This window comes from Malaclemys terrapin, chromosome 12 (genome assembly GCF_027887155.1).
Source record: "Malaclemys terrapin pileata isolate rMalTer1 chromosome 12, rMalTer1.hap1, whole genome shotgun sequence".
Classification (NCBI taxonomy): Eukaryota; Metazoa; Chordata; order Testudines; family Emydidae; genus Malaclemys; species Malaclemys terrapin.
The window spans coordinates 39,239,297-39,266,433 of NC_071516.1; the positions used below are offsets into that span (position 1 = coordinate 39,239,297).

At 45.0% G+C, this 27,137-nt stretch overlaps 2 protein-coding genes across 2 annotated transcripts; both read right to left on the reverse strand.

Annotated features, from left to right (window-relative positions):
• Positions 1–9,653: 9,653 nt before the first annotated feature.
• LOC128845999 (olfactory receptor 11A1-like) lies at positions 9,654–12,347 on the reverse strand. The gene is made up of 2 exons (XM_054045093.1): positions 11,403–12,347; positions 9,654–9,770 (listed from the first exon to the last, which is right to left on the reverse strand). The coding sequence occupies exons 1-2, from the start codon at positions 12,342–12,344 to the stop codon at positions 9,654–9,656; spliced, it is 1,059 nt and encodes a 352-aa protein (XP_053901068.1). The 5' UTR covers positions 12,345–12,347.
• A 13,306-nt stretch (positions 12,348–25,653) lies between these two features.
• On the reverse strand, positions 25,654–26,661 carry LOC128846000 (olfactory receptor 6C4-like). The gene has a single exon (XM_054045094.1). The coding sequence runs from the start codon at positions 26,659–26,661 to the stop codon at positions 25,654–25,656; it is 1,008 nt and encodes a 335-aa protein (XP_053901069.1).
• Between the last annotated feature and the right edge of the window lie 476 nt (positions 26,662–27,137).

Sequence of the window (27,137 nt, forward strand, 5' to 3'; positions counted from 1 at the left end):
TACCTTAATTTTCAGGGTAATACCCAAGTTTCTCAAGCACTTGCCTTTGTGGAATCAGAAGCTTTACAAAAGGAATCTGAGGCAGTTTGAAAATCTTATCCTTGGTGACTGTTGCATGCTCACAGCTCAGCCATAGGCCGCTCTGGTCTTCCTTGTAATTGAAACAGTAATAGTCACTGGAGTCAAAGGGTGCTGAAGAGAAAAAGCAGGAATATTTGTCTGTTCAGAATAGAAGAGAGATGCAGGATCCTATTGACTTGAACTTTTGGATGTCTGTACTGAATCTGTGCAGCAGGCCCGGCTTCTAGGCAGGGGGGGCCACGGGGCTTAGCGCGCTGCCCCCACCCCGAGCACCAGCTGCGCACTCCCATTGTGTGGAAACTGGCTAATGGGAACTGGGGGGGAGTGCCTGCAGGTGAGAGTCACGCGGAGCCGCTTGCGCGCCTCTGCCTAGGAGCCAGACCCGCTGCTGGCCGCTTCTGGGGTGCAGCGTAGTCCCCGGTGCACCCTGGCTGCGCCACTGACTGGGAGCTGCCAGAGGTAAGTCCATGCCTCAACCCCGTGACCCAATCCCCTCATCCCCAGCCCAGAGCCCTGACACTCTCCCGCACCCCAACCCCCTGCCCAGCCCTGAGCCTGCCCCAAACCTGGAGCCCCTCCTGCACCCCAAACCCTTCATCCCCAGCCCCACCCCAGAACCTGCACCCCCAGCCCTGAGCCCTAACCCCCTCCCGCACCCTAACCCCCTGCTCCAGCTCAGAGCCCCCTCCCGCACCCTGAACCCTCATCCCCAGCTCCGTTGGGTAATGGGCATCAGCAATTTTCTTCAACTGGGTCCCCAGAAAAAGAGTTTGAAAACCATTGCACTAGAGCTACCATCTCTCTGGGAGATGGGTTAACTAAGCTGACAGAAGAACTCTCTCCCATCGGCTTAGAGAGTCTTCATTAAATTGCTACAGAGGTGCAGTCTCAAACAAAGTGTTTTCTGTCCTTTACACTGTCTTGATGCTCTGATCAATCCCCTCATCAACAGCCAGAGAAAAAAAGAGTTAAAGGAAGCCCTGAGGAGAGCTCTGCAGAAATGTCAGGCATTTGGAGAGGTTGATTTATATGGTAATAAATGAATTTTCTGGTTAGAAAGGAACAATCTAAGTTCTAGTCAGTCCAAACATCCTGAATTATAGGAAGAAGATACTGAGGACTTTTTAGTGTCGCCTCTCCCTTTCAGTTGTATTTATTTAGATGAATAAGGGCAGTGCCTGAGCTGGTGTAAATTGCCAAAGCTGAATTGACTTTTATCCCCAATGTTATTTCAGTGTCTCTAACACTGGCTGCCAGGTGTTCTCCTATTGCAATGAGAACTAGGAAGAGTGGAGAAATTGGGTAGCTTGGGTGTGAATGTGTGAGATTTTTTTAATGGCATGTTTATTGGTTTTATATAAAATATAAGCACACAATGAAACAAAATTTATATAAATACATGCACAATCCCCTTTTCCCCGGAGCAGGTGGAACAGCACCCACCCTCCCTCCCCTTGAGGTGGCAAAATATCAGGTTTTGGTCAGGACCTGCTATGAGCATTGTACTAGACACTCCTTTCTGGGGGGCCTGGGAAGGAACTTTTCCCTCACCACCAAATAAGCCTAAGTGGAGTGGGGGGTTCAGGGAGTGCTTTGTTATGGTGTTATGATCACTTCTTATAGATTCATAGATTCATAGATTCTAGGACTGGAAGGGACCTCGAGAGGTCATCGAGTCCAGTCCCCTGCCCGCATGGCAGGACCAAATACCATCTAGACCATCCCTGATAGACATTTATCTAACCTACTCTTAAATATCTCAAGAGATGGAGATTCCACAACCTCCCTAGGCAATTTATTCCAGTGTTTAACCACCCTGACAGTTAGGAACTTTTTCCTAATGTCCAACCTAGACCTCCCTTGCTGCAGTTTAAACCCATTGCTTCTGGTTCTATCCTTAGAGGCTAAGGTGAACAAGTTTTCTCCCTCCTCCTTATGACACCCTTTTAAATACCTGAAAACTGCTATCATGTCCCCTCTCAGTCTTCTCTTTTCCAAACTAAACAAACCCAATTCTTTCAGCCTTCCTTCATAGGTCATGTTCTCAAGACCTTTAATCATTCTTGTTGCTCTTCTCTGGACCCTTTCCAATTTCTCCACATCTTTTTTAAAATGCGGTGCCCAGAACTGGACACAATACTCCAGCTGAGGCCTAACCAGAGCAGAGTAGAGCGGAAGAATGACTTCTCGTGTCTTGCTCACAACACACCTGTTAATACATCCCAGAATCATGTTTGCTTTTTTTGCAACAGCATCACACTGTTGACTCATATTTAGCTTGTGGTCCACTATAACCCCTAGATCCCTTTCTGCCATATTCCTTCCTAGACAGTCTCTTCCCATTCTGTATGTGTGAAACTGATTTTTCCTTCCTAACTGGAGCACTTTGCATTTGTCTTTGTTAAACTTCATCCTGTTTACCTCAGCCCATTTCTCCAATTTGTCCAGATCATTTTGAATTATGACCCTGTCCTCCAAAGCAGTTGCAATCCCTCCCAGTTTGGTATCATCCGCAAACTTAATAAGCGTACTTTCTATGCCAATATCTAAGTCGTTGATGAAGATATTGAACAGTGCCGGTCCCAAAACAGACCCCTGCGGTACCCCACTCGTTATGCCTTTCCAGCAGGATTGGGAACCATTAATAACAACTCTCTGAGTACGGTTATCCAGCCAGTTATGCACCCACCTTACAGTAGCCCCATCTAAATTGTATTTGCCTAGTTTATCGATAAGAATATCATGCGAGACCGTATCAAATGCCTTACTAAAGTCTAGGTATACCACATCCACAGCTTCACCCTTATCCACAAGGCTCGTTATCCTATCAAAGAAAGCTATCAGATTGGTTTGACATGATTTGTTCTTCACAAATCCATGCTGGCTGTTCCCTATCACCTTACCACCTTCCAAGTGTTTGCAGATGATTTCCTTAATTACTTGCTCCATTATCTTCCCTGGCACAGAAGTTAAACTCACTGGTCTGTAGTTTCCTGGGTTGTTTTTATTTCCCTTTTTATAGATGGGCACTATATTTGCCCTTTTCCAGTCTTCTGAAATCTCTCCCGTCTCCCATGTTTTTCCAAAGATAATAGCTAGAGGCTCAGATACCTCCTCTATTAGCTCCTTGAGTATTCTAGGATGCATTTCATCAGGCCCTGGTGACTTGCAGGCATCTAACTTTTCTAAGTGATTTTTAACTTGTTCTTTTTTTATTTTATCTGCTAAACCTACCCCCTTCCCATTAGCATTCACTATGTTAGGCATTCCTTCAGACTTCTCGGTGAAGACCGAAACAAAGAAGTCATTAAGCATCTCCGCCATTTCCAAGTTTCCTGTTACTGTTTCTCCCTCTTCACTAAGCAGTGGGCCTACCCTGTCTTTGGTCTTCCTCTTGCTTCTAATGTATTGATAAAAAGTCTTCTTGTTTCCCTTTATTCCCGTAGCTAGTTTGAGCTCATTTTGTGCCTTTGCCTTTCTAATCTTGCCCCTGCATTCCTGTGTTGTTTGCCTATATTCATCCTTTGTAATCTGTCCCAGTTTCCATTTTTTATATGACTCCTTTTTATTTTTTAGATCATGCAAGATCTCATGGTTAAGCCAAGGTGGTCTTTTGCCACATTTTCTATCTTTCCTAACCAGGGGAATAGCTTGCTTTTGGGCTCTTAATAGTGTCCCTTTGAAAAACTGCCAACTCTCCTCAGTTGTTTTTCCCCTCAGTCTTGATTCCCATGGGACCTTACCTATCAGCTCTCTGAGCTTACCAAAATCTGTCTTCCTGAAATCCATTGTCTCTATTTTGCTGTTCTCCCTTCTACCCTTCCTTAGAATTGCAAACTCTATGATTTCATGATCACTTTCACCCAGGCTGCCTTCTACTTTCAAATTCTCAACGAGTTCCTCCTTATTTGTTAAAATCAAGTCTAGAACAGCTTCCCCCCTAGTAGCTTTTTTAACCTTCTGAAATAAAAAGTTGTCTCCAATGCAGTCCAGGAATTTGTTGGATAGTCTGTGCCCCGCTGTGTTATTTTCCCAACATATATCCGGATAGTTGAAGTCCCCCATCACCACCAAATCTTGGGCTTTGGATGATTTTGTTAGTTGCTTAAAAAAAGCCTCTTCCACCTGGTTAGGTGGCCTGCAGTAGACTCCTAGCATGACATCTCCCTTGCTTTTTACCCCTTTTAGCCTAACCCAGAGACTCTCAACACTTCTGTCTCCTATGTCCATCTCTACCTCAGTCCAAGTGTGTACATTTTTAATATATAAGGCAACACCTCCTCCCTTTTTCCCCTGTCTATCCTTCCTGAGCAAGCTGTACCCATCCACACCAACATTCCAATCATGTGTATTATCCCACCAAGTTTCAGTGATGCCAACAATGTCATAGTTTTATTTATTTATTAGCACTTCCAGTTCTTCCTGATTATTGCCCATACTTCTCGCATTTGTATATAGGCATCTAAGATACTGGTTTGATCTTTCCTCCCAGTTTTGTCCTGACCCTCCTTTCTCTCTGACAATATAGCCCACACTCCCTCTCATTTCCGACCCATCTCCCCGGTCTCCATGTTCCCCACTTACCTGTGGGCTTTGCTCACCTGTCCCCGTCGAACCTAGTTTAAAGCCCTCCTCACTAGGTTAGCGAGTCTGTGTCCAAATAGGGTCTTTCCTCTCCTCGAAAGGTGAACGCCATCTCTGCCTAGCAGTCCTTCCTCGAATAGCATCCCGTGGTCTAGGAAGCCAAAGCCCTCCTGGTGACACCATCTTCGCAGTCAGGCATTCACCTCCATGATGCATCTGTCTCTGCCCGGGCCCCTACCTTTGACAGGAAGAATTGAAGAGAATACCACCTGTGCTCCAAACTCCTTCACCCGTACTCCCAGAGCCCTGTAGTCACTCTTGATCTGCTCAGTGTCACACCGTGCAGTATCATTTGTGCCCACATGGATGAGTAGCATGGGGTAGTAGTCAGAGGGCTGGATAATCCTCGACAATGCCTCCGTAACGTCTCGGATACGGGCTCCTGGCAGGCAGCATACCTCCCGAGATGAAATGTCAGGGCGACAGATGGGTGCCTCCGTCCCCCTCAGCAGAGAGTCTCCGACCACCACTACCCTACGTTTCCTATTCGCAGTGGTGGCAGCAGACCTCCCAGCCTTAGGGGTACGAGGCTTCTCCTCCTTTACTGTAGGGAGTGATTCCTTCTTTCCTGTATCAAGAAGAGCATAGCGGTTACCTATTACCACGGCAGGAGGGTTCGGAGCAGGGGTGGAGCACTGCCTGCTGCCAGAAGTAACCAGCTGCCAGTGTCCACCCTGAGCCATCTCCTCCTCCACCAGTGGTGTATCAGCAGTCCTGTGTACTGGGACAGCTACCTCAGTTGTCTCCACATGGACACTGTCAAGGAATTGCTTGTGGGTTCAGATGCTCCTCAACCTAGCAACCTCCTCCTGTAGCTCTCCCACCTGCTGCCTGAGAGATTCCACCACCAGGCACCTTTCACATTGGATGGTCCCCCCAGCCTGGATATCAGTAAGTGGAAATTCTTCTTCTCTAAATTCTTCTTCTCTAAACGGACAAGTCCAGTATCAATTGATCTGTTGTATTAGCGATAGTTGAGTGAAATTGGTAACAGTGATGCATTATTCATCCAAATTTATTACTTATTTATCCCTTTCTTTGTGCAACTTTATAATATATAGTTTTTATAAAGCATTTTAGGGTATGTTATTTTAGGTCTGATAATGTGTTAAAGATAATGTGTTGAAGATTGTCCATCAAAAACTGCTTTTCATGGAAAATGCCACATTTTCATCAGAAACCATTTCAGCCTAAAATTTGGGAAACAATGCTCTAGTGGGAGAAGGGGTGTGGCCCCGAGTGACATAGTTATACCGATATAGGTCTGTAGCATAGGCCACCCCTAAGTAGATCACTAGAAACAGGAGGAAGAAAAGAATCCACCATTCAGGGAGATTCTCAAATCCCATCAGGATGAATTGTGTGATAGATGTTTGGTTGTCCCCTTCTCTTTTCTCCATGAGGTGCATGAAGGTTTCAATTTCCACCGTTCTCTGTGTGATGTACCTGGTGACTGAGAAAAAGCAATACTCATTTAGGGAGTTTGCTGTACTATTAAACTTGGTCAATTTCCATCCATTTCATTCCATAAAAATTGAGATTGCAAGCTCTTGACTCAGCTCAGGAACTGCTTCACTCCCAGGTGTTGCAGAGGGTATTGGGATAGAGGTTCCCTACCAGCCTACCCAAGAGCAGCAACACGGTAAATATATCTTTCTTCTACCCCTGTCCCCACATTTATTCAGTTATAGATTTATAGATTTAATGGCCAGAAGGGACTATTTGATCATATGGTCTGACCTCCTCTACACCACACACCATAGAATTTCCTCAGTTACCACAGCACTGAGCTCAATAAATTGTGTTTGGCTAAAACATAATTTCAAGAAAAGGTCTAATGGCCAGATTTTTAAATGTATTTAGGCACCTGGTTAAATTTTCAAGGTAATTAAAACTCATTGATTTAAATAAGTGTCAAGCACCTAAATGGTTTTAAAATCCATCTAGGCAACTATATACCTTTTACAATCTGGCCCAGAATGATTTGCACAAGGCTATAAAGAAAGGCTGTGGTAGAGCAGAGAATAGAAACCAAGTCTCCTTAATGACAGGCTAGTGTTGTAAACATCAGAGTATCCTTCCTCTTCAAAACTAAGATGGAGCAATAAATAGCTAGGCAAAATTTGTCTCACAAGTGCCACTATTTCCAAATTGGTAAGGATTTCCAGTCTCTATCCAATTCATTTCTAATGTACTCTGTAGCCTATAAAAATGACAATTACTTATGTTCCAGAGAAATGTGTTGAAATATAAGTAGGCCCAAAACATCCCTTTCCTAAAAATATGCTTGACAATTGTCAAGTGAGGCTTGATAAAATATGAGAAAAGTGAAGTGAGGCAATTCAGAGGCAAGCTAGAGATAATTTAGGGCATAACCCTAGGCCATGTTTTGGTCCTAACTGGTTTATACAAGAGTTTTAAATAAAATGTGAATGTTTAGGAAAATGTTATCTATATTGATGGTTGTGTAAGGGGCTTGATAAAGAAATAGGAAAGTAGATGTATGTAGATAGATAGAGCTCCTTTATGTTTCATCAGTTTCCCTGGCGATACATCACGTTCAGATTCTAAAGTCCTTATTCAGGTAAAACTTCTGGGGAGTGAGGACACTGTCCAAGAGTGTGTCTTTCGCATTAAGGGCTGTGTCTGAGGAAGAGAATGAGATTGTGCCCTAAGACTTTTAAGCCTGATCTTTAATCCTCATCATAAAGCAGCAATTTCCCCTTCCATGGTGACCAGGTCTGGCCTCACAGTCTTGTCCTCTCAGTACCTATGTAGAAACCTATATGTTGCTGTTGGGGTTGGTCTCTCTCTTCTGCTGCTCGTCATGATTGTTTGCATCACTCAAACCCTTGTCTGACTCCTGCTCTGGATCCTTGCAGGGTATATCAGGGAAAGCAGCCATCCTCTGGCCCTTCCAGCTGCTGGGATCTCCCGTGGGCTCTGCTGCCAGTGAGCACTGAGAGTTAACTTCCCAAGGGAATTAACATGGTGGTGTTTGTTAAAACAGTGTCACACCAAAGCTGATGCCATTGGCATTCAAATCCCAAAGGAAACCTCCCTTTCCCCACATATAGTGTACGTGTGCCAAGAGCCCAAGAGAATGGGAAATACATTTCCATGCTTTTAATAATGATATCTAGCTCTACCAGATCATTCGCCATGTGTTGATCTCAAAGCACATTACACAGGAGGACTGATAGCATTATCCCTGTTTGACTGATGAGGAAACTGAGGCAGAGAGAAGGAAAATGAGTCCCAAATGGTCATGAAGCAGGCATTCACGTATCTGGGAATAGCCCCCAGGCGTCCTCAGTCAAAGTGTATTACCCTGGCTGCTGGACCACACAGACTGAGAGACTTTGTCTATTACCTTTCAAAGATTTGAAAGGTTAGACAAATATCATAGAATTATAGAATCATAGAATATCAGGGTTGGAAGGGACCTCAGGAGGTCATCTAGTCCAACCCCCTGCTCACAGCAGGACCAATTCCCAACTAAATCATCCCAGCCAGGGCTTTGTCAAGCCTGACCTTAAAAACCTCTAAGGAAGGAGATTCCACCACCTCCCTAGGTAACTTCACCACTCTCCTAGTGAAAATGTTTTTCCTAATATCCAATCTAAACCTCCCCCACTGCAACTTGAGACCATTACTCCTTGTTCTGTCATCTGGTACCACTGAGAACAGTCTAGATCCATCCTCTTTGGAACCCCCTTTCAGGTAGTTGAAAGCAGCTATCAAATCCCCCCTCATTCTTCTCTTCTGCAGACTAAACAATCCCAGTTCCCTCAGCCTCTCCTCATAACTCATGTGCTCCAGCCCACTAATCATTTTTGTTGCCCTCTGCTGGACTCTGTCCGGGATGGTCTAATGTAATGGGCCCTCGCTCTCCTGGTCAGAGGGAGGCCAGTCAGGCTCATCCGATCAGGTCAGGGCCAGAGTCCGTCAGACCGGCAAGAGCCTCCCAATAGGGCTGCACGATTAATAGTCCCGACCAGGCTTTAGCTTAGGTCGCTCAAGTAGGCAGACCTGAAACCCAGTTTATCAGGGCCGACATTGGCCTGGGCGGAGCTCAGGCCGGCAGCAAACTAACAGTCTTTACAGGACTGGCTTTGGCCTGGGTAGGGCTCAGGCAGCCAGCAAACACACAGTCTCTAAGGGGCTGGCTTTAGCCTGAGTGGAGCTCAGGCTGCCAGAAAACAAACAGTCTTTATAGGTGAGTGGTAAGGGAGCTCCTGTCCTGGGCTAGATCCTCCTTGCACTGTGTAGGGGTCAGCCCCCAAGGTGGGATGGTAGGGGGATGCGGGCCCACCCTACTCCACCTCGTCCCAGCCCAGGGCCCTGGCAGGGGCAGGATTGGCTGCCCCTTCATCAGCGGGGATCCAGACACAAGACGCAGACTGAGCCATTCCGGGCTCTGCAGCTGGCTGCTCCGTGGCTGCCCCTGGGCTACTTCCTGCCTCCCTGGGGTTTGGTACCTGTGGCCTCCAGGCCTCTTCCGGCTCTTCCGAGTAAACTGCAGCAGGTACTCCAGGCCAGTCATCATCCATGTCTGGGGATTGGGAACAGCCAGGTGCAGGTTCCTCTCGGGGCCTCTGGAGAACAGGCCAAGCATCCTCCTCCGGTACAGGCTCTCTCCCAACTGAGCTGCAGGGCTGGCCTTTTATACTTCCGGCCTCAACCCGGTCCTTCCAGCGAGGGGGGTGGGGCAATCTAGGCGCTACCCTCCAAGGGGCGTGTAATGGTCCCTCGCTCTCTTGCTCGGAGGGAGGCCAGTCAGGCTCACTACATCTAGGTAATACCTAATCCTGCCATGAATTCAGGGGACTACACTAGATGACCTCTCAAGGTCCTTTACAGTCCTACGATTCTCTGATTTCAGTATCTGTCTGATTACTGCCCATCACCATTGTATTTGGAAAACTTCAACATAAAATCAACAGGGGAATAGCAATGTCCCTTGCAGATTTAATGAAGTCTCTGGTTCTTCTCCTTTTGGAGGTAAAAAAAAAAATCCTCTTTAGGGTAGGGTTTTTGTTTTTTATTTTTTAGATTTGATTCATTTCATTTTTTCAGGGTGGGGTTGGAGTTTTGAGATAGAAAGGGGAGTCATTTTACATTGTTAAATAATATCCAGGTCAACACCAGCAGAACTCACCAAAAGCACAGGGACTATTGCTATTTGACTATGGTGAGTCCTTAAGGACAGAAATAGAGGTGGGGTCCCCATTGCGCTGGGTAATCCATAAACTCATATAGGGAGAGAATGTTCCTGCCCCATAAAATTTACAATTGAAACAGACAAAAGGGGAGTTGGGAAAAAAGAGGCCAATGGCTTTTCCAAGACCCCATCTGAGGCAAGAAAAAATAACAGAAGGCAGGTGCTCTGATCTCAAGTGCAATGCCTTACCCGCTGGAGCACTGTGTAAGATATGTGGTGTCACACAATGTCTCCGTAGCTCAAGCATTAGAGCGCTGGCTTGTAAACCCAGGGTATCAGAGCAATTTGGGGTATTTTCCAAAGATGAATGGAGAATCCAAGAAACACAGACCACAGGATATCACAAATGGAATAGGATTCTGGCAATGCAAAAAGACTTGGGAATATTATTTAGAAATAAAAAAAATGAGAAATAAAAGAAAAAAATATTTTAAAATCCCAAATATTTTAATTTAATACATAACCATCTTTTGACAGGGCTGGTTGGTCACTGGTTAGCTCAGGGGTTCTCAAACTGGGAGTCGGGACCCCTCAGGGGGTTCATGTGGTTATTACATGGGAGGGTCATGAGCTGTCAGCCTCCACCCCAAACCCTGCTTATAATGGTGTTAAATATATATATTAAAAAGTGTTTTTAATGTATGGGGTGGTTGCACTCAGAGGCTTGCTGTGTGAAAGGGGTCACCAGTATAAAAGTCTGAGAACCCCTGGGTTAACTGGTTTGATTTTCTGCAGGAAAAGTGCATTTCTGAAGCGATTACACATTGTGGATGTATAATCAGAACCAGAACCCATTTAAAACCAATATTTTTCAGGCTGAGGTTTTTAGTTTTTGTGAAAATATCCTGATTTAAAAAAAAGTTTTGAAAATTTCCATAGGTGGAATAAAAATCATCCATCACTTAGGAAATGTAGGAACCAAATCCCACTGATTTTGAATGAGGGTTGGAGGCCTAATTTCTCTACCCCATCTTTGAACATTTCTCCTATTCAGACTAGGGTCATATACTTTCCCCACTCTTCCTGTTTCTCATAGAATAGAAGAAGCCTTGCCAGCCAAGGTAAAAGAGACTGAAATAATTCTGGGAATAACAGTAAAGAATGTTTTGATTTCCCACCACGCACTTAACTATGCTTTTCATTTTGGCCAAGATGACTGGAGTTCAGGATGGAATTTTTGAAAACATATTTGGGGGAGATCATTGTCTGGTTCCAATCTCATTGCAGCACTGAAATAAATGAATCTATCGAAACGTATACTAGCTGAGGATCTGCCATTATTTACTTAAATAAATATAACTGAATGGGAGATACAACTCTAAAAATATCCTCAGTATCCTCTTCCTATAATGCAGGATGCTTTAACTGATAAAAACTTCGACTATGTAGATGGATCCTTTCTGACTAGTGCATTGATTTATTACCATTTCTATCAATTTCTCTGAATGCCTGGGAACACCCTACATTTCTGAAGCACTCTCTTGAGGGCCTCCTTGACCTCTTTGTTTCTCAGGCTGTAGATGAGGGGATTAATAAGGGGTGTCAAGACCGTGTAAAAGACAGAAAACACTTTGTTTGGGGCTTTCAGGGCACCGGTGTTTGGTAACATGTAGACAGTTATTAGTGTCCCATAGAAAAGGGTAACCACAATAAGGTGTGAGGAGCAGGTGGAAAATGCCTTTTGCTTCCCGATGGTGGAAGGGATCCTCAGGATGGTGGAGATGATACAAACATAAGATATCAGGGTCAATAGAAATGGGGGAACAGTGTCTATGGAGGAGAATATGAGAGTCACCAGGGAAACCAGACTGGTGTTACTGCAGGAGAGTTTAATCACTGGGGTGAGATCACAAAAAAAATGATCAATTTCATTACGGCCACAGAAGGCTAATTGTGACATAAAAGATATTAACGTGGTAAGAATTATGAATGAACTTAGCCAAGATCCGGCTACTAGCTGCATACAGAACCTGCCATTCATACGGATTGCATAATGCAGTGGATTACATATTGCTAAGTATCGATCGTACGACATCACAGCTAGCAGAGAGCACTCAGCAGTCACTAGGAAACCAAACCAGTAAAACTGCACAATGCAGCCGGTTACAGAAATAGTTCTGTCCCCAGTCAGGAGGCTGGCCAGCATCCTGGGCAGAATGGCTGAGGTGCAACAGATCTCCAAGCAGGACAAATTCCCCAGGAAGAAATACATAGGGGTGTGAAGGTGCTGATCAACCACAACTAGCGCTACAATGAGTGTGTTCGCAGTCATGGTGACAATGTAGATCCCCAGAAAAAGGAGGAAGAAAATAAATTGCAGTTCAGGGAGATTCCCAAATCCCAGCAGGATGAATTCTGTGATAGATGTTTGATTTTCACCTTCTGCTTCCTCCATGAGGTGAATGTAGGTTTCCACTTTCACAATTCCCTGTGTGATGTAGCTGGTGATTGAGAAAAAAGAAATAATCATATAGTTAAACGCAGTGGATTGTCATCCATTTGATTCCATAAAATTGAGATTGCAAACTTTGATTAGAGTTTATATCCTTTCTCCAGCAAGGAACTGCTTCACACGCAGGCATTGCATAGTGTATAGGGAAAGAGATTCCCTACAACCTCACCCAAAAAGCAGCAACACAGTTAATTTATGATGTATGCACACCTGTTCCCATTTTTTTTTCAATTGGAGATTCATCTATTTAAAGGGCAAAAGGGACCAAAAGATTGTTGCAAGGAGGAGGTGGGGAAATTGTTCCCCTTAAACTCTGAGGATAGGACAAGAAGCAATGGGCTTAAATTGCAGCAATGGCAGTTTAGGTTGGATATTTGGAAAAAACTTCCTAACTGTCAGGGTGGTTAAGCACTGGAATAAATTGCCTAGAGAAGTTTTGGAATCTCCATCATTGGAGATCTTTAAGAGCAGGATAGACAAACACCTGTCAGGGATGGTCTAGATAATACTTAGTCCTGCCACAAGTGGAGGACACTAGGCTAGATGACCTGTCGAGGGCCCTTCCAGTCCTACGATTCTATGCTTCTATGATTATCTTATCTGACCTATTCTGCAACACACACCAAAGAAGTTCCCCAGTTACCCCTGCACTGAGCTCAATTAACTGTGTTGGGCTAAAACAGATTTTCCAGAAAAGCATCCAGAGCCAGTTTTTTAAAGATATTTAGGCTCCTAGTGGGATTTTCAGAATCATCTGGGCAATTAAAATTCATTGATTTAGATGGTTTTCAGGCAGCTGGGTGCTTTTGAAAATCCCACTAGGCACCTAAATAACTTGGGGAGGGATAGCTCAGTGGTTTGAGCATTGGCCTGCTAAACCCAGGGTTGTGAGTTCAATCCTTGAGGGGGCCACTTAAGGATCTGGGGCAAAATCAGTACTTGGTCCTGCTGGTGAAGGCAGGGGGCTGGACTCGATGACCTTTCAAGGTCCCTTCCAGTTCTAGGAGATGGGATATCTCCATTAATTAATTAATTAATTAACTTTAAAAATCTGGCCCAGGGTGACTAGCTCAAGGCTATACAGGAAGGCTGTGGGAGAGCAAAGAATAGAAACCAAGAGGAATATAAAGTGGGATTGTTTAAGATGCTCAATATAGAGATATATAGTTCTGTAGGAAATAACTAAGTAGAGTGATGTATAAGGGGTTCAACAGAGAGATAGAGAAATAGATGGATGTTAAGGGGCTTGTCCAAGAGATAGATACGTTGGTGTCTGTGTGGATAGTTAGATCTCCTTTATTTTTCACCAGTTTCCCTGGCCGAATATCATGATGAGGTAATAGAGTCCTTATTCGGTCAAATAAGGGAGGACACTGCTAAAGAGGAGTGTCTTTCAGATTGGGGCTGAATCTGAGGCAGAGATTGAGGGTTTACCCTGAGACTGTTAACACTGACCTTTAATCCTCATCTCGAAGCAGTGACCTCTCCATCGGCAGAGACCGGGTCTGGCCTCACAGTCAGTCTTGTCCTCTCAGTTCCTCCAGAGACACCTACAAGTTGCTGTTGGGATGGGTCTCTCCTGCAGCTCATCATGATTGTTTGCATCACACAAACCCTTATGTGCCTCCTGCTCTGGATTCTTGCAGGGTTTATCAGGGAAAGGAGCCTCCCCCCAACCCATTCTGCTGCTTGGATCTCCCGTGGGCTCTGCTGCCAGTGAGCACTGAGAATTATCTTCACAAGGGAATTAATGCTGTAATTTTTGTTAAAACAATGTCACACCAAAGCTGATGCTACAGACATTCGAATCACAAAGAAAATCTCCTTTTCCCCGCATGTGCTGTGTGTGTGTCAAAAGCCCAAAAGAATGGGAAATACATTTCCATGCTTTTAATAATGATATCTGGCTCTCCAGGCCATTTTCCAGCCATAGATCTCAAAGCGCATTACACAGCATGGCAACGGTCATTATCCCGATTTTACAGATGAGGAAACTGAGGTACAGAGAAGGGAAGTGACTACCAAAGGGTCATGAAACAGGCATTGGCATAGCTGGGAATAGCACCGAGGCTTTCTGAGTCGAAATGCAGCACCCTGGCTGCTTGATCACACAGACTGAGACACTTTGTCTATTAACTTTAAAAGATTTCAGTAGATATCACGGGGATTTATATTATATCTCTGTAGTATCTGAGCAGTTGCAACATAAAACCAACAGGAATAGCAAAATCCCTTATAGATTTAATGGACTCTCTGGCTCTTCTCCCTTTTAGAGGTAGAAAAACCCTTCTGTGTTGGGGTAAAGATATTGTTTTTGACTTTTTAGATCTGATTCATTGCTTTTTGGGGGTGGGGTTTTGGTTGGGGGACTTGGGATAGAAAGGGGAGTCATTTTATATGGTTAAATAATAACCAGTAGAAATGGCAGAAAGCAGAAAGGCTGTTATTATTTGATGATGTTGACTCCTTAAAGTTGCAAATTCTCTAGGAATTATTTTGGGAAATTTTTATGTCCTGTGCTATACAGAAGATCAGAGGAGATTATAACAATTGTCCCTTTTGGCCTTGGAATTTATAATCTATTATTAAGACAATAATTGGCAGAGCTTCTGGGAGGAACTAGATCTCAAATCACATATTTATTCCTCCTGCTTGCCTCTGCCTCTGCTCAGAACATACTGAGCTGTTCTGCAGCTGCAGTTTACATGTCGATAAAACTGCTGCTCTCTGAGGACAGAAGTAATTCCTGTCTCTTTCTCTAGTAGCGTACCTCATAGTACCCAGCATAGTGCTGAAGAGGTCAAAAGCAGACCTTGCAATGCAACCAGGTGCTGTGCAATGCAACAGGATACACTGATTTTTGGCTTGGCAGCCACCTTCTGCATCAGTTCCAGCTTCCAACAGGCTTTAAGATGTGTCCCTATGTGGAGAGCATTGCAATAGTCTGGTCTAGGATTTTAAGAGACACAAGGTGCCAAAATACCACTGAATTTCAATGCCTTTTTCTAAATAATAATAAAAAAAATCCAGTAGGGACTAGCAAAGGGTGATAGAAGGAAAAAAGTTTATTGTGTTAATACCCGGCAGTGGGAGGGGAGGAAGGGAGATAGGGACAGGTTTTAAACTCTTTCCATTGACTTCACTGTTGAGCTTGTTGGGGGAAAATATATTTCCACAGAAAATTTTGAGTTGCACCACAGTGTCCCCTCCTGGTGGAGGGAGGTGCATAATGGCAGTTGCATAGTGGTGGTTCATCAGGGGAAATGGCATCCAGCCCGGGAGCCTGGCACATAGAGGGGTATGGGAGCATCAGGCTCCAGAACTACAACTCCCATGAAGCACTGCAGTTGTCTTGCAGCATCAAAAGATTTCAGTTTGGGGCCAAAATTGGAATTTTTTTTTGTTTATTTGTTTTGTTTCCAAGTGTTCAGCTTTTTGATGTTAAATCTAAATTTTCCTTGGAAACCAAACATTTTTCATGAACAAATTTGTATTCAGACAAACACCAATTTTCTATTAAAAAAGCCCAGTAAAGTAGGAAAATTTTCAACCAGTCCTACTTCAGTGATCTTTGGCAGGCCCCAGTTGCCAGGAAGCCTAGCCCTCTTGGGCCCCTTAGAAAATCCCAGGAACAGTGACTTGCCAAAAGTCACCCAGGAAGTCTGTGGCAGAGGAAGGATATGAAGAGAGGTCCTAGTTTCCCACAGGCTCCTTTGGAAATTTCAGCCCTAGTCCCCAAATAACAAGGGCACGGATTCCTAGATTTTAAGGATAGAAAGAATCTTGATATCATTTCGCCTTGTATAACACCCATCCAGAGAGCTTCACTTAGTTATCCTTGTGTTGAGCCCAGTAGCTTGTGTTTGTGCCAGAAACACATTCAGTCTAGATTTGAACACACCAAGAGATGGAGAATCCATCATTTCCCTTGGCAGTTTGCTTCAATAGTTAATTACTCTCACTGTTAAAAAATGTGCCTAATTTTAACATTGATGAGAGTGTCTCTTCTCTCTGTCTCCCAACACAAGAACAAAGGGGCGGTCAATGGAATTAAAAGGGAAGAAACTGAAACTGCTAAAGGAAAATACCTGCTCTCATCCCCTGAATACCCTCAGCTTCCCCTGGACCCCCATACCCAGGCCCCAGTTATTCCCCAATTTCAGCTTCACTGAGACACAGCTACCCATCACCCAACTACCCCAAACTCCTCCAGTTTCTCCCAGACACCCCCATCCTACACCTAGATCCCCCCACACATCCGCATTTCCCCTCCCAGCGAACCCCACCCAGCATTAGCTTCCACTCTTTGTATCAGGTGCCGTACAAACACAGAAAGAGACAACCCTTGCCTTCAAAGAGACAACCCTTGCCTTGTACACTGTTAAGAGTGGGAGTAACTTACCATGGGAGCAACTTGGATGGATTCTCCATCACTGACAATTTTAAAATGTAAAATTTAAATTTTAAAATTTTAAAAGCAATATTGGATGTTTTTTTAAAAGCTCTGCTATAGGAATTATTGGTAGCATGGGGGGAGTTCTATGGCCTGTATTATTCAGGAGATCAGATTAGATGATCTATGAATCTTTAAAAAGCTTCTTATAAATTAAAGGTGCAACCAGACGAAGATATGGGATAAATATAGAAATGTTTTGGTTCATATCTTTTTTTTTGTCTCAATGGAAAATTGATTTTTAAACTAAACAAAAGTGTTCTTGGCAAGCATTTACTTTGAGGGGCATCATTAAGGAAAAAAATTGGGGGGAGGGGACTAAGTTGTATTAGGATCCCCACTTTGACCTCCTGGTGTGGCTGATCATGGGGGATTAGTAGGCCATTCCCAAGAGGGAGGGGGGGGGAAGACAAATCATATCCCGGATAGTGGGAGGAGGGTTGGTAGGGGTGTGTGTGTGTGACTAATGGTTAGTCTGGGACACAGATCCAGGCTGAACTTGCTCCATGCTCAGCTCCAGCACAGGTCACCACTATTTGTTCCTGTCCAACCAGCTGAGATGAGGGGATAATGCTTACAGAGGCCTCTGGAGACAATCTGTGACACCCCACTCTTTCATAGGCCCGGGCCAAATTTGAGCGGTGCCCAGTGTGTGCTCTGAGCTGCACCTCCCACAGGTCTGGGGGAGACACCACATAGCTGACTGGAGAACAAGGTCAAACCAAGGTCTGAGAGGGGCAGTGCCCCACCTGCCCCATTAAAAATGATGTCCCTTATAACCTTCCTAGAATTTTTTCCATCTTTGTCAGAAAATAAAAGCCTCCAAAATAGTTTTTTGGGGTTGTTTATATGAGTGTTTTGTTTCTGGATGGAAATATTTCAGTTACCAGTGACAAATTGTTAGTTTTTGGCACTTTGTCAGGGAAGGAGATTGGGTTTTTTGGTTTTGTTTTCAAGTTTTTAAGGAAAACCCAACATTTTCCATTAAAAAAGTAGATGAAGACTAAAAAAACTAGCAAAGAGAATGTTTAGGGGTGACTTGATTTCAGTTTATAGGTAGCTACATGGGGAAGAAATATTTAATAATGGGCTCATCAGTCTAGCAGAGAATGGTGGAACACGATCCAACAGGTGGAATTTGAAGCTAGACAAATTTAGACTGGAAATATGGTGTAAATTTTCACGGTGAGAGTAATTAACTATTGTAACAAGTGTCATGGTGGAGTCTCCATCACTGAGAATTTTAAATCAAGTTTGGATGTTTTTCTAAAAAGATCTGCTCTAAAAATTATTTTGGGAATGTTCTGTGACCTGTGTTATTTGGGAGATCAGATTAAAGGATCCCAATGGTCCCTTCTGACACTGGAATCTACCAATATATGGAAACTTTTGGTTTCAATGAAATTTTCTGGGGAAAAAAAGAGAGAGACTATGGGCTTGTCTTCACTATGGGCTAAATTGGTGTTGCTGTGATTGATGCAGTCACATTCAGTTAGCGGGTCTCGTGAAGACACGATAAGTCAACGGGGGAGCACTCTCATGTCAACTTAATTAATCCACCTCAACAAAAGGCTGAAGTTATGTTGATAGGAGAGCATCTCCCACCGACATAGCGTGTGTAGACACCACGTTAAGTCAATGTATGTTATATTGCTCGGGTGTGTGGGGGGTTACACCCCCAAGCGACATAACTTACGTCGACTTTAGCAGTAGTGTAGACTGTCTATATAGTGTGTCTATAACTCACAAACTAAAAGAACATTGTGAATAATTGCCAGATACGGTGGTCATCTAAATTGACCATACTGGAATTAGTAGGGTCAGATCCACTGCTGGTGTAAAACATCTAGATCTCTAATAGCAGCTACAGCTCCATGAGAGTCAATGGATCACATCTGTCAATATGTCTGGAAACTCTAGACAGGTGTTTGTACATGGGCTGAATAAGAGGGCAATGGACACTTATGCATCAAGGAGAAGACCTTGCGAAGGAGAGACCTAGGACACTGAGTTGTGATTGGCTACGAAGAAGTCTTATTCCCCTACTATTAAGCCTGATTCTCACTTAAACCAGTCTGAAGCTGGTGGAAAAGCACAGGGTTCTATGGTGTTACTCCAGATCTGCACTGGTATACGTGAGAATGGAATCAGGCACAGTGACCTCAGTGGAGTATCTCCTGATTTACAGTGGGCAGAGTGAGAGGAGCAGGATTCAGCTCTATGGCTGGGATTTTCAAAGAAGTGTAAGGGAGTAAGGCACCAAAATCCCACTGAATTTCCTTGGGAGCTACTGAGGAGCACTTTGAAAAATCTGGCCACCTATTTCAATGCCCAAATGGATGCTGAGTTCTCCCCACTCAATCTCACTACAAAGGTCGTACCCATAGTCGTACAGTGCATCTGCGACAGGTCTGGAATGAAAGCCAATTTTCCCTAGTTCCATGTTACTGTGTTAACCACAAGTTCATATTTCTTGTTAATTATAGGTCAAGCCCTATAATCTATCTATCTATTGTGACAGACCCAGACCAGTGGGGTACAGGAGTCTGGTAGAGGGCAAATATACTGGTCACTGGATGAGTAGTTTCAGAGAGAGGCTGAAGGCCCATCAGAGGCCACAAAGAGTTGGAGCACTGAGGGAGAAGAGGATCGTGATGTTAGACTGCCCAAACCAAGAGACCGGGGAACTCCTAGGGCTCCATACAGATCCTATGCCTGCAGGGAGTGGGGACACATAGTTGCACAGTGTCCCAATGCTGAGGAGCCTATGCAGTGTAACCTGGGGAACTGGGCAGATCCATGTTCCCTAATCTACCTTGTGGGGGTCTCAGTAACCCCACATACGTATACCAGATCAGTGAAACTAAATGGGGTAGGGACCACGGCACTGGTTGATTCGCGGAGTGCTATCACGCTTATCTTAGGGAAGCTCGTGAAGCACAGTCAGCTGCGGCAGGCTAAACGTACAGGGATAACATGTGTTCATGGGACAGTTAGTTACTACCCCATCATCCAAGTAAAAATCGAGATCCAAGGAACACTATTGAGGTAGCAGCAGGTGTAGTCCCTAAACTCCCATACCCAGTGCTCATAGGGAGGGATTTCCCAGGGTTTGGAAACTTACTCCCAGTAGGGGGATTGGAGAAAGATGGGGACCCTAAATTGGTGAGGCATCCACAGACTGTCAACCCCCAGTCTTCTCTGAAATATCCCCAGATTTGTTCTCCACTCCCAGACAGGGTAGAAAGACAAAATGGGAAAGAACGGCACCTAAGGCCTTGGGACCTGAATACTGACCAAAGCCAGAGGGTTGATCTTGTAGGTAGGTGGACCTGCGCAGCTGAAAAGGAGGCCACACAGAAGGGAGAAGCACCTGAGTCTGACCCCCACCCTAATGCTTCTGAACCAGTAGAGGCAACAGAGACTGGGCCCCTAGATCTTAGGCAGATTAGCCCCGGGAGAGGAAATTTTGGACAGGACCAGGCAGAAGACCCAAGGTATGACAACATTAGGAAGGAGGTGACTGAAATGGATGGGGTCCCCGTGGAAGGGAAAACCCAGGGACCAGGACCATATTTCATAATGAAGAAGGATCTCTTATACCGGGTTGCACCAGAACAGGGGCAGAAGGCACAGCAGATCCTAGTACCTCAAAAACACCAGAACGCTGTATTAAGTCTTGCTAATAGTCATCTTTTTGGGGGGCATTTGGGAGTAGAGAAGACCCTGGCACAAGTACTACAATGGTTCTTCTGACTCAGAGTACATGAAGAAGTGCGGAGGTACTGTGCCTCCTGCCCGGAGTGTCGGCTGCACAGTCCCTGTCCCCACTTGAGGGCACCTTTAGTACCCCTTCCCATCATAGAGGTCCCCTTCGAGTGAATAGCCATGGACCTAGTGGGACCCCTGGAGAAGACGGCTCGAGGCCACCAATATATACTTGTTGTTTTGGACTATGCTACTCGCTACCCAGAAGCTGTCCCCCTGCGGAACATGGCTTCTAAAACTATAGCCAAAGAGCTGGTGGGGATCTTTGCCCCAATGGGGCTACCAAAGAGGATATTAACCGACCAAGGAACCCCATTTATGTTGAAGCTAATGAAGGACCTCTGTACGCTGCTCCATATACATACCCTGAGAACTTCGGTCTACCATCCGCAGACTGATGGGTTGGTAGAAAGGTTTAACCGAACCCTGAAGGCTATGATAAGGAAGATGGTAAGTTGGGACGGGAAGGAATGGGACACCCTACTACCCTACCTTATGTTTGCTATCTGGGAGGTACCTCAGGCCTCAACTGGGTTTTCCCCCTTCGAGTTATTATATGGGCGTCACCCCCATGGCATACTAGATATCGCCAAAGAGATCTGGGAAGAGGAACCCAATGAGGGGAGAAATATAATAGAGCATGTAATGCAGATGCGATACCGGATAGCCTGGGTTACCCCTATTGTACGGGAACATTTGGAGAAGGCACAGAAGGCCCAGCGAACCCATTACAATCGCCAGGCAAAAGTGCGACAGTTCCAACCAGGGGATCGGGTTATGGTGTTGGTACCAATGGCAGAAAGCAAGCTTCTGGCCCAATGGCAGGGAACCTATGAAGTGGTTGAACCTGTGGAGGAAGTAACCTACAAGGTGTGGCAGCCAGGACGCAGAAAACAAGAACAGATTTATCACGTTAACCTTCTGAAACCCTGGCATGCACAAGAGGCATGCACAATGATCCAAAAAGACCTAACCCAGGAAAACAAGCCTTCCAAAAAGGTGAGAGTGTCTCCCGATTTAACACCAGACCAGAAGAATGAGGTGTCTGAGATCATCTTCCGGAACCAAGATGTGTTCTCGACAAAACCGGGTCGAACAACCGAGGCATATCACCACATCGTCACGAACCCTGGGGCCAGAGTAACAATGAGGCCCTATCGGGTGTCAGCGGCAAAAAGGGAGGAAATAAAAGCAGAAGTAAAATAAATGCTGAAGTTGGGGATCATCGAAGAATCCCACAGTCAGTGGTCCAGCCCAATCGTGCTGGTGCCCAAACCTGATGGCACCACAAGATTTTGCAACGACTTCCGTCGACTAAACGAAGTATCCCAGTTCGACGCGTACCCCATACCTCGCATAGATGAGCTAGTGGACCGTCTGGGTAATGCCCGGTACTTGACTACCCTAGACTTGACAAAGGGGTACTGGAAGATTCCCATTGCAGAAGATGCAAAGGAAAAGACTGTGTTCTCTACACCAAAGGGTCTTTTTTAATATACTGTCCTCCCTTTTGGACTACATGGGGCCCCAGCTACCTTCCAGTGCCTCATGGACAAGCTATTACGCCCGCATAACAGTTATGCTGCTGCCTACTTGAACGAGGTGGTCATTCATACCCCAGACTGGGAAACCCACCTGGAGAAGGTGGAGGCAGTCCTCGATACCTTCAGGCGAGCTGGCCTTACAGCAAACCCTGCCTAGTGCGCTGTAGGGTTTACAGAGGCCAAATATCTTGGCTACATTGTGGGAGAAGGTTTGGTAAAACCCCAAGTGAACAAGTTAGAGGCCATCCAAAACTGGCCACAACCAAGTCACAAGAAACAAGTCCTGGCGTTCCTAGGTGTGGTGGGATATTACCGACGATTTATCCCCTACTTTGCCACGAGGGCAAGCCCCCTGACAGACATAGTGAAAGCCCATGGACCTGATCTGGTGAGATGGTCTGACGCAGCAGAGGAAGCATTCACAGACCTACGGACTGCCCTCTGCAGTAACCCTGTACTGATAGCCCCTGATTTCACCAAGGAGTTTATCTTGCAGATGGATGCATCGGAAGTAGGGTTGGGGGCCGTTCTGTCACAGGTGGTTGGGGAGGAGGAACACCCAATTCTATACCTCAGTCGGAAACTCCTTCCAAGAGAACAAAAATATGCAGTGGTGGAGAGAGAATGCCTCGCTGTAAAATGGGCCATGGAAACATTGCGCTACTACCTGCTCGGGTGCAGATTTGTCCTCGTGACCGACCATGCCCCTCTTCAATGGATGCAGCGGAACAAGGAGAAGAACACAAGGGTGACCAGATGGTTCTTATCCCTCCAACATTTCCAGTTCCATGTGCAACACAGAGTAGGCAGCCATCATGGCAACGCCGATGGCTTGTCACGTGTGCACTGTCTGGCGTCCCAAGCTGCCCAACCCCTTGGTGTTGAGCAGGGGGGAGGGTTATGTGACAGACCCAGGCCAGTAGGGTACAGGAGTCTGGTAGAGGGCAAATATACTAGTCACTGGATGAGTAGTTTTCTGTTCCCTGAGTGACCAGAGCAGGGGCTGCACTAGAGTAATCAGGAACCTGCTAGAACCAGTGAAGGCAGGCAGGCAAATTAGGACACCTGGAGTCAATTAAGAAGAAGCTGCTAGAATCATTTAAGGCAGGCTAATCAGGGCACCTGGACTTTAAAAAGGACTCACTTCAGTTTGTGGTGCGAGTGTGAGGAGCTGGGAGCAAGAGGCGCAAGGAGCTGAGAGGGTGTGCTGCTGGAAAACTGAGGAGCACAAGCATTATGAGACACCAGGAGGAAGGTCCTGTGGTGAGAATAAGGAAGGTGTTTGGAGGAGGCCATGGGGAAGTAGCCCAGGGAGTTGTAGCTGTCATGCAGCTGTTACAGGAGGCACTATAGACAGCTGCAGTCCACAGGGCCCTGGGCTGGAACCCAGAGTAGAGGGCGGGCCCGGGTTCCCCCCAAACCTCCCAATTGACCTGGACTGTGGGTTCTTCCAGAGGGGAAGGTCTCTGGGCTGTTCCCCAACCCACATGGTGAATCTCTGAGGCAAGAAAATCCGCCAATAAGCGCAGGACCCATCAAGATAGAGGAGGAACTTTGTCACACTATCTATCTATCTATCTATCTATCTACCTATCTATCTATCATTTAATATTTGCCTAGTAGCACCTATTGGTCTCAAAATTTCTTATCACATTGGCTGCTGGGCAACCAAAGTGCAGCACTGCCTAGTGGTTTGGGCAGTGGACAAGGAGTGAGGCAATCTAGAAGCTACCTGTCTTCGATTCCTATCTGTATCTGTCCTGTTCTGTAAGCTTGAGGAAGTCACTGTCAGGATCTCTCTGTGCCTCAGTTTCCCCCACTCTCAGATGAAGACAGTGGTACTACTTCTCTTTCACTGTGAAGTGTTTTTCAACCTGTGGGTGTAATGCACAGTACTAGGGCTAAGTGTGTTTAGCTAATGAAACTGAAGACTGAGAGATGACTTGAATGCCATGCATAAGTTCATTTATGGGGAGATAACAAGAGGTGATCCAATGGAAAAAGCAGAACAAGAACCAATATCGGGAAGATGAAGCCAGAGAAATTTAAATGAGAAGTAAGGTACATTTTTTTAGCAATGAGGGTGATTAACCATTGGGAAAAAAACAACCTAGTGCAGTGATGGATTCTCCATTTCTTGAAGTCTTCAGGTACAGACTGATTGCCTTTCTGGAAGTTATGCTTCAGTCAAGCACAAGTCATGCTTTAATCAAATGCAAGTTGTTAACCTCAATAGAGGGGTAACTGAGTGAAATGTAATGACTTGTTATGTACAGATCCCATAGAAAATCTTCCTAGTTCCTTTAAAAATCTCAGCCACAAAATCTGTCAACTTCTAAACTGCTGAAAAGATTTTCTCCCACCAGAAGCTTTTGATTCCAACGCAGTTAAATGAACATATCTCTGGAATAAGTCACCCAATGTTGAAACAGGCCCACAATGTTGAAATGTATTTTGAAAGAAAGAGGCCAGAGCCCCACTTAGTGTGAATCAGCGCACCTCTGTTGACCAGTTCAATAGTTCTAGGGGGAACCGGAGACACGGAAAAATGCAAAAGTTGGATGGGAAACATATCTGGAGGGTTATGTCTTCTGGCCTGTGTCATGCAGGCTAGGTTATCATTATGGTCCTTTCTGGTCTCAAAATCTGTGACTCTATGAAGAAAACAAAGGTCCAAGACTTCATGCAATTGTATTATTAGTTATTATTATTACTAATTAATATATTTGCTAAAAATGTAATCCCCCATCCACCAACAACATTTAAATTGCCTCTGAAGTCAGACTAATTTTTCTCATTCATGAACCACAGTTCTCCCCTCTCCCCTTCCGATCCAAGCTCCCCTCCATCACCTGGAAAGGAAAAGTCAAGATATCAGCCAATGTCATATGATGACTCATTCCCTAGTGACAACACCCAATGTCAGTCCTAAAATTCAGTTAAATCTGTGTTTGTCTATGTTTTAGCGCAGGATTTTCAAAGAAACCTAAAGGAAGTAGGTGATCAACTTCCATTTACTTTTAGTGAGTTTTAGGTGCTTAACTCCCTTTAAATGCTTCTAAAATTCCACCCAAAGGGTATGTCTACATTCATGGCAATGAGTCTCAGAGCCTTGGTCAATTGACTCAGGCTCATGGGGCTTGGGCTGCAGTGCAAAAAACTGAAGCGCTAAAACTTGGGCTGAGGCTCTGAAATCTCCCCTCTTCATGGGGTTTCTAAGTCCAGGCTCCAGGCCAAGACTTAAATTTTTAGCCCCACAGCCCAAGTCCCATGAGCCCTAGTCTGTTGGCCTAGGCCAACCATGGCTATGCCACCTGTCTTTTATTGCAGTGTAGATGTGCCCTAAGTGACATTCCAAAGATCTAAGAATGGAATACAGTGCTCCTAACACTCAGAGGCCCCTTTTAAAATCTCAACCTTGTTTTACAACCCCAAAAGGTCTTTTTTTTTCTCAGAATGGTGGCCAGAGGCGTGGATCTTCCAGAATCTACTCCCGTGGGTCACCAGATCTCTTCATCCCCATCTCATTACATTTTACAGTCTGAAATCTTGCAAAAGCCAGAACCTTAATGAGAGCTTTTCTCAGGGCCTCCTTGACCTCTTTATTTCTCAGGCTGTAGATGAGGGGGTTGACCATGGGGGTCAGGACTGTATAGAAGACAGAGAACATCTTGTGTAAGTGCTTTGAAGGGCGGGTGTTTGGAACTATGTAGACAAAAATCAGAGTCCCATAAAAGACTGTGACAATGACAAGATGAGCGGAACAGGTGGAAAATGCCTTTTGCCTCTCAGTGGCGGAAGGGATTCTTAGGATGGTGGTGATGATACAAACATAGGATGCCACGGTTAATAGAAATGGGATCAGTGACCCGATGGAAGACACTGTCAAAACCGTTAGTTCTAGAAGCTGGGTGTCACTACAGGAGAGTTTTATGATGGGGGAGAAATCACAAAAGAAATGGTCAATTTCATTGGAGCAGCAAAATATCAGTTTAGACATTAAAATGATTACTATGGTGCTGCCAAGAAAGCTGCTTGTCCAGGAACAAGCCACTAGCTGGAAACAAACTCTGCCATTCACCAGAGTGGCATAACGGAGTGGATTGCATATCGCTAAATACCGATCATAAGACATTGCTGCTAGCAGATAGCATTCTGTAGCTGCGAGGTTAGCAAAACAATAAAATTGTGTCATGCAGCCCCTAACAGAAATGGTTCTGTCCCCAGTCAGGAGACTGGCCAACATCCTGGGCAGGATGGTGGAGCTGTAGCAGGTCTCCAAGCAGGACAAGTTCCCCAGGAAGAAGTACATGGGGGTGTGAAGGTGTCGATCAGCCACAACTAGTGCAACAATGAGGATGTTCCCAGCCATGGTCACAATGTAGATCATTAGAAACAGGGGGAAGAGAAAAATCTGTAGTTTAGGGACATGCCCAAATCCCATGAGGATGAAATCTGCAAGGGATGTTTGATTTCTACAATCTGTGCTTGCCATGGGATGTATCTAGGGGACATAAAGCAAAATCATCAAGAAGAAGATAAACTCAACTTTTAATTCAATTCAGTGTGGAACTAGATGAAAATTAACAACCTTTGCAAAATAAGTTGAAGAACATTGCTCTGAACTGAAATTTCATTCAGTTAATTTCAGCAATACCCCAAATCCACTCCCCCTCTTCAGGGAATTCCCATCACTGGAGATTGTTAAGAACTGGTTAGATAAACACTTCTCAGATGTGGTCTAGGCATACTTGGTCCTGCCTCAGCGTGGTGGGGGTGAACTAGTCGTCCTCTTGAGGTCTCTTTGAATCCCCACGTTTTATGATTTTATGTTATTTGTTCATACCTAAGACCAATTGTCCCAGTGGCCTGGTACTGTGATATGTTAATTAAGATGTGGGTACCTACTTTCTCCACTAACAGAGCAGATAATAGCTGTGTTTATCTGGACACACCATTACACTTATGAAA

Coding starts and splice junctions, on each gene's coding strand:
- LOC128846000 (XM_054045094.1), bottom strand. CDS start 26,661: ATGGCAAGCACAGATTGTAGAAATCAAACATCCCTTGCAGATTTCATC.
- LOC128845999 (XM_054045093.1), bottom strand. CDS start 12,344: ATGGAGGAAGCAGAAGGTGAAAATCAAACATCTATCACAGAATTCATC. Junction 9,771..11,402: donor TTCAGAAATGTAGGGTGTTC/CCAGGCATTCAG, acceptor ATCTAAAAAATA/AAAAACAAAAACCCTACCCT.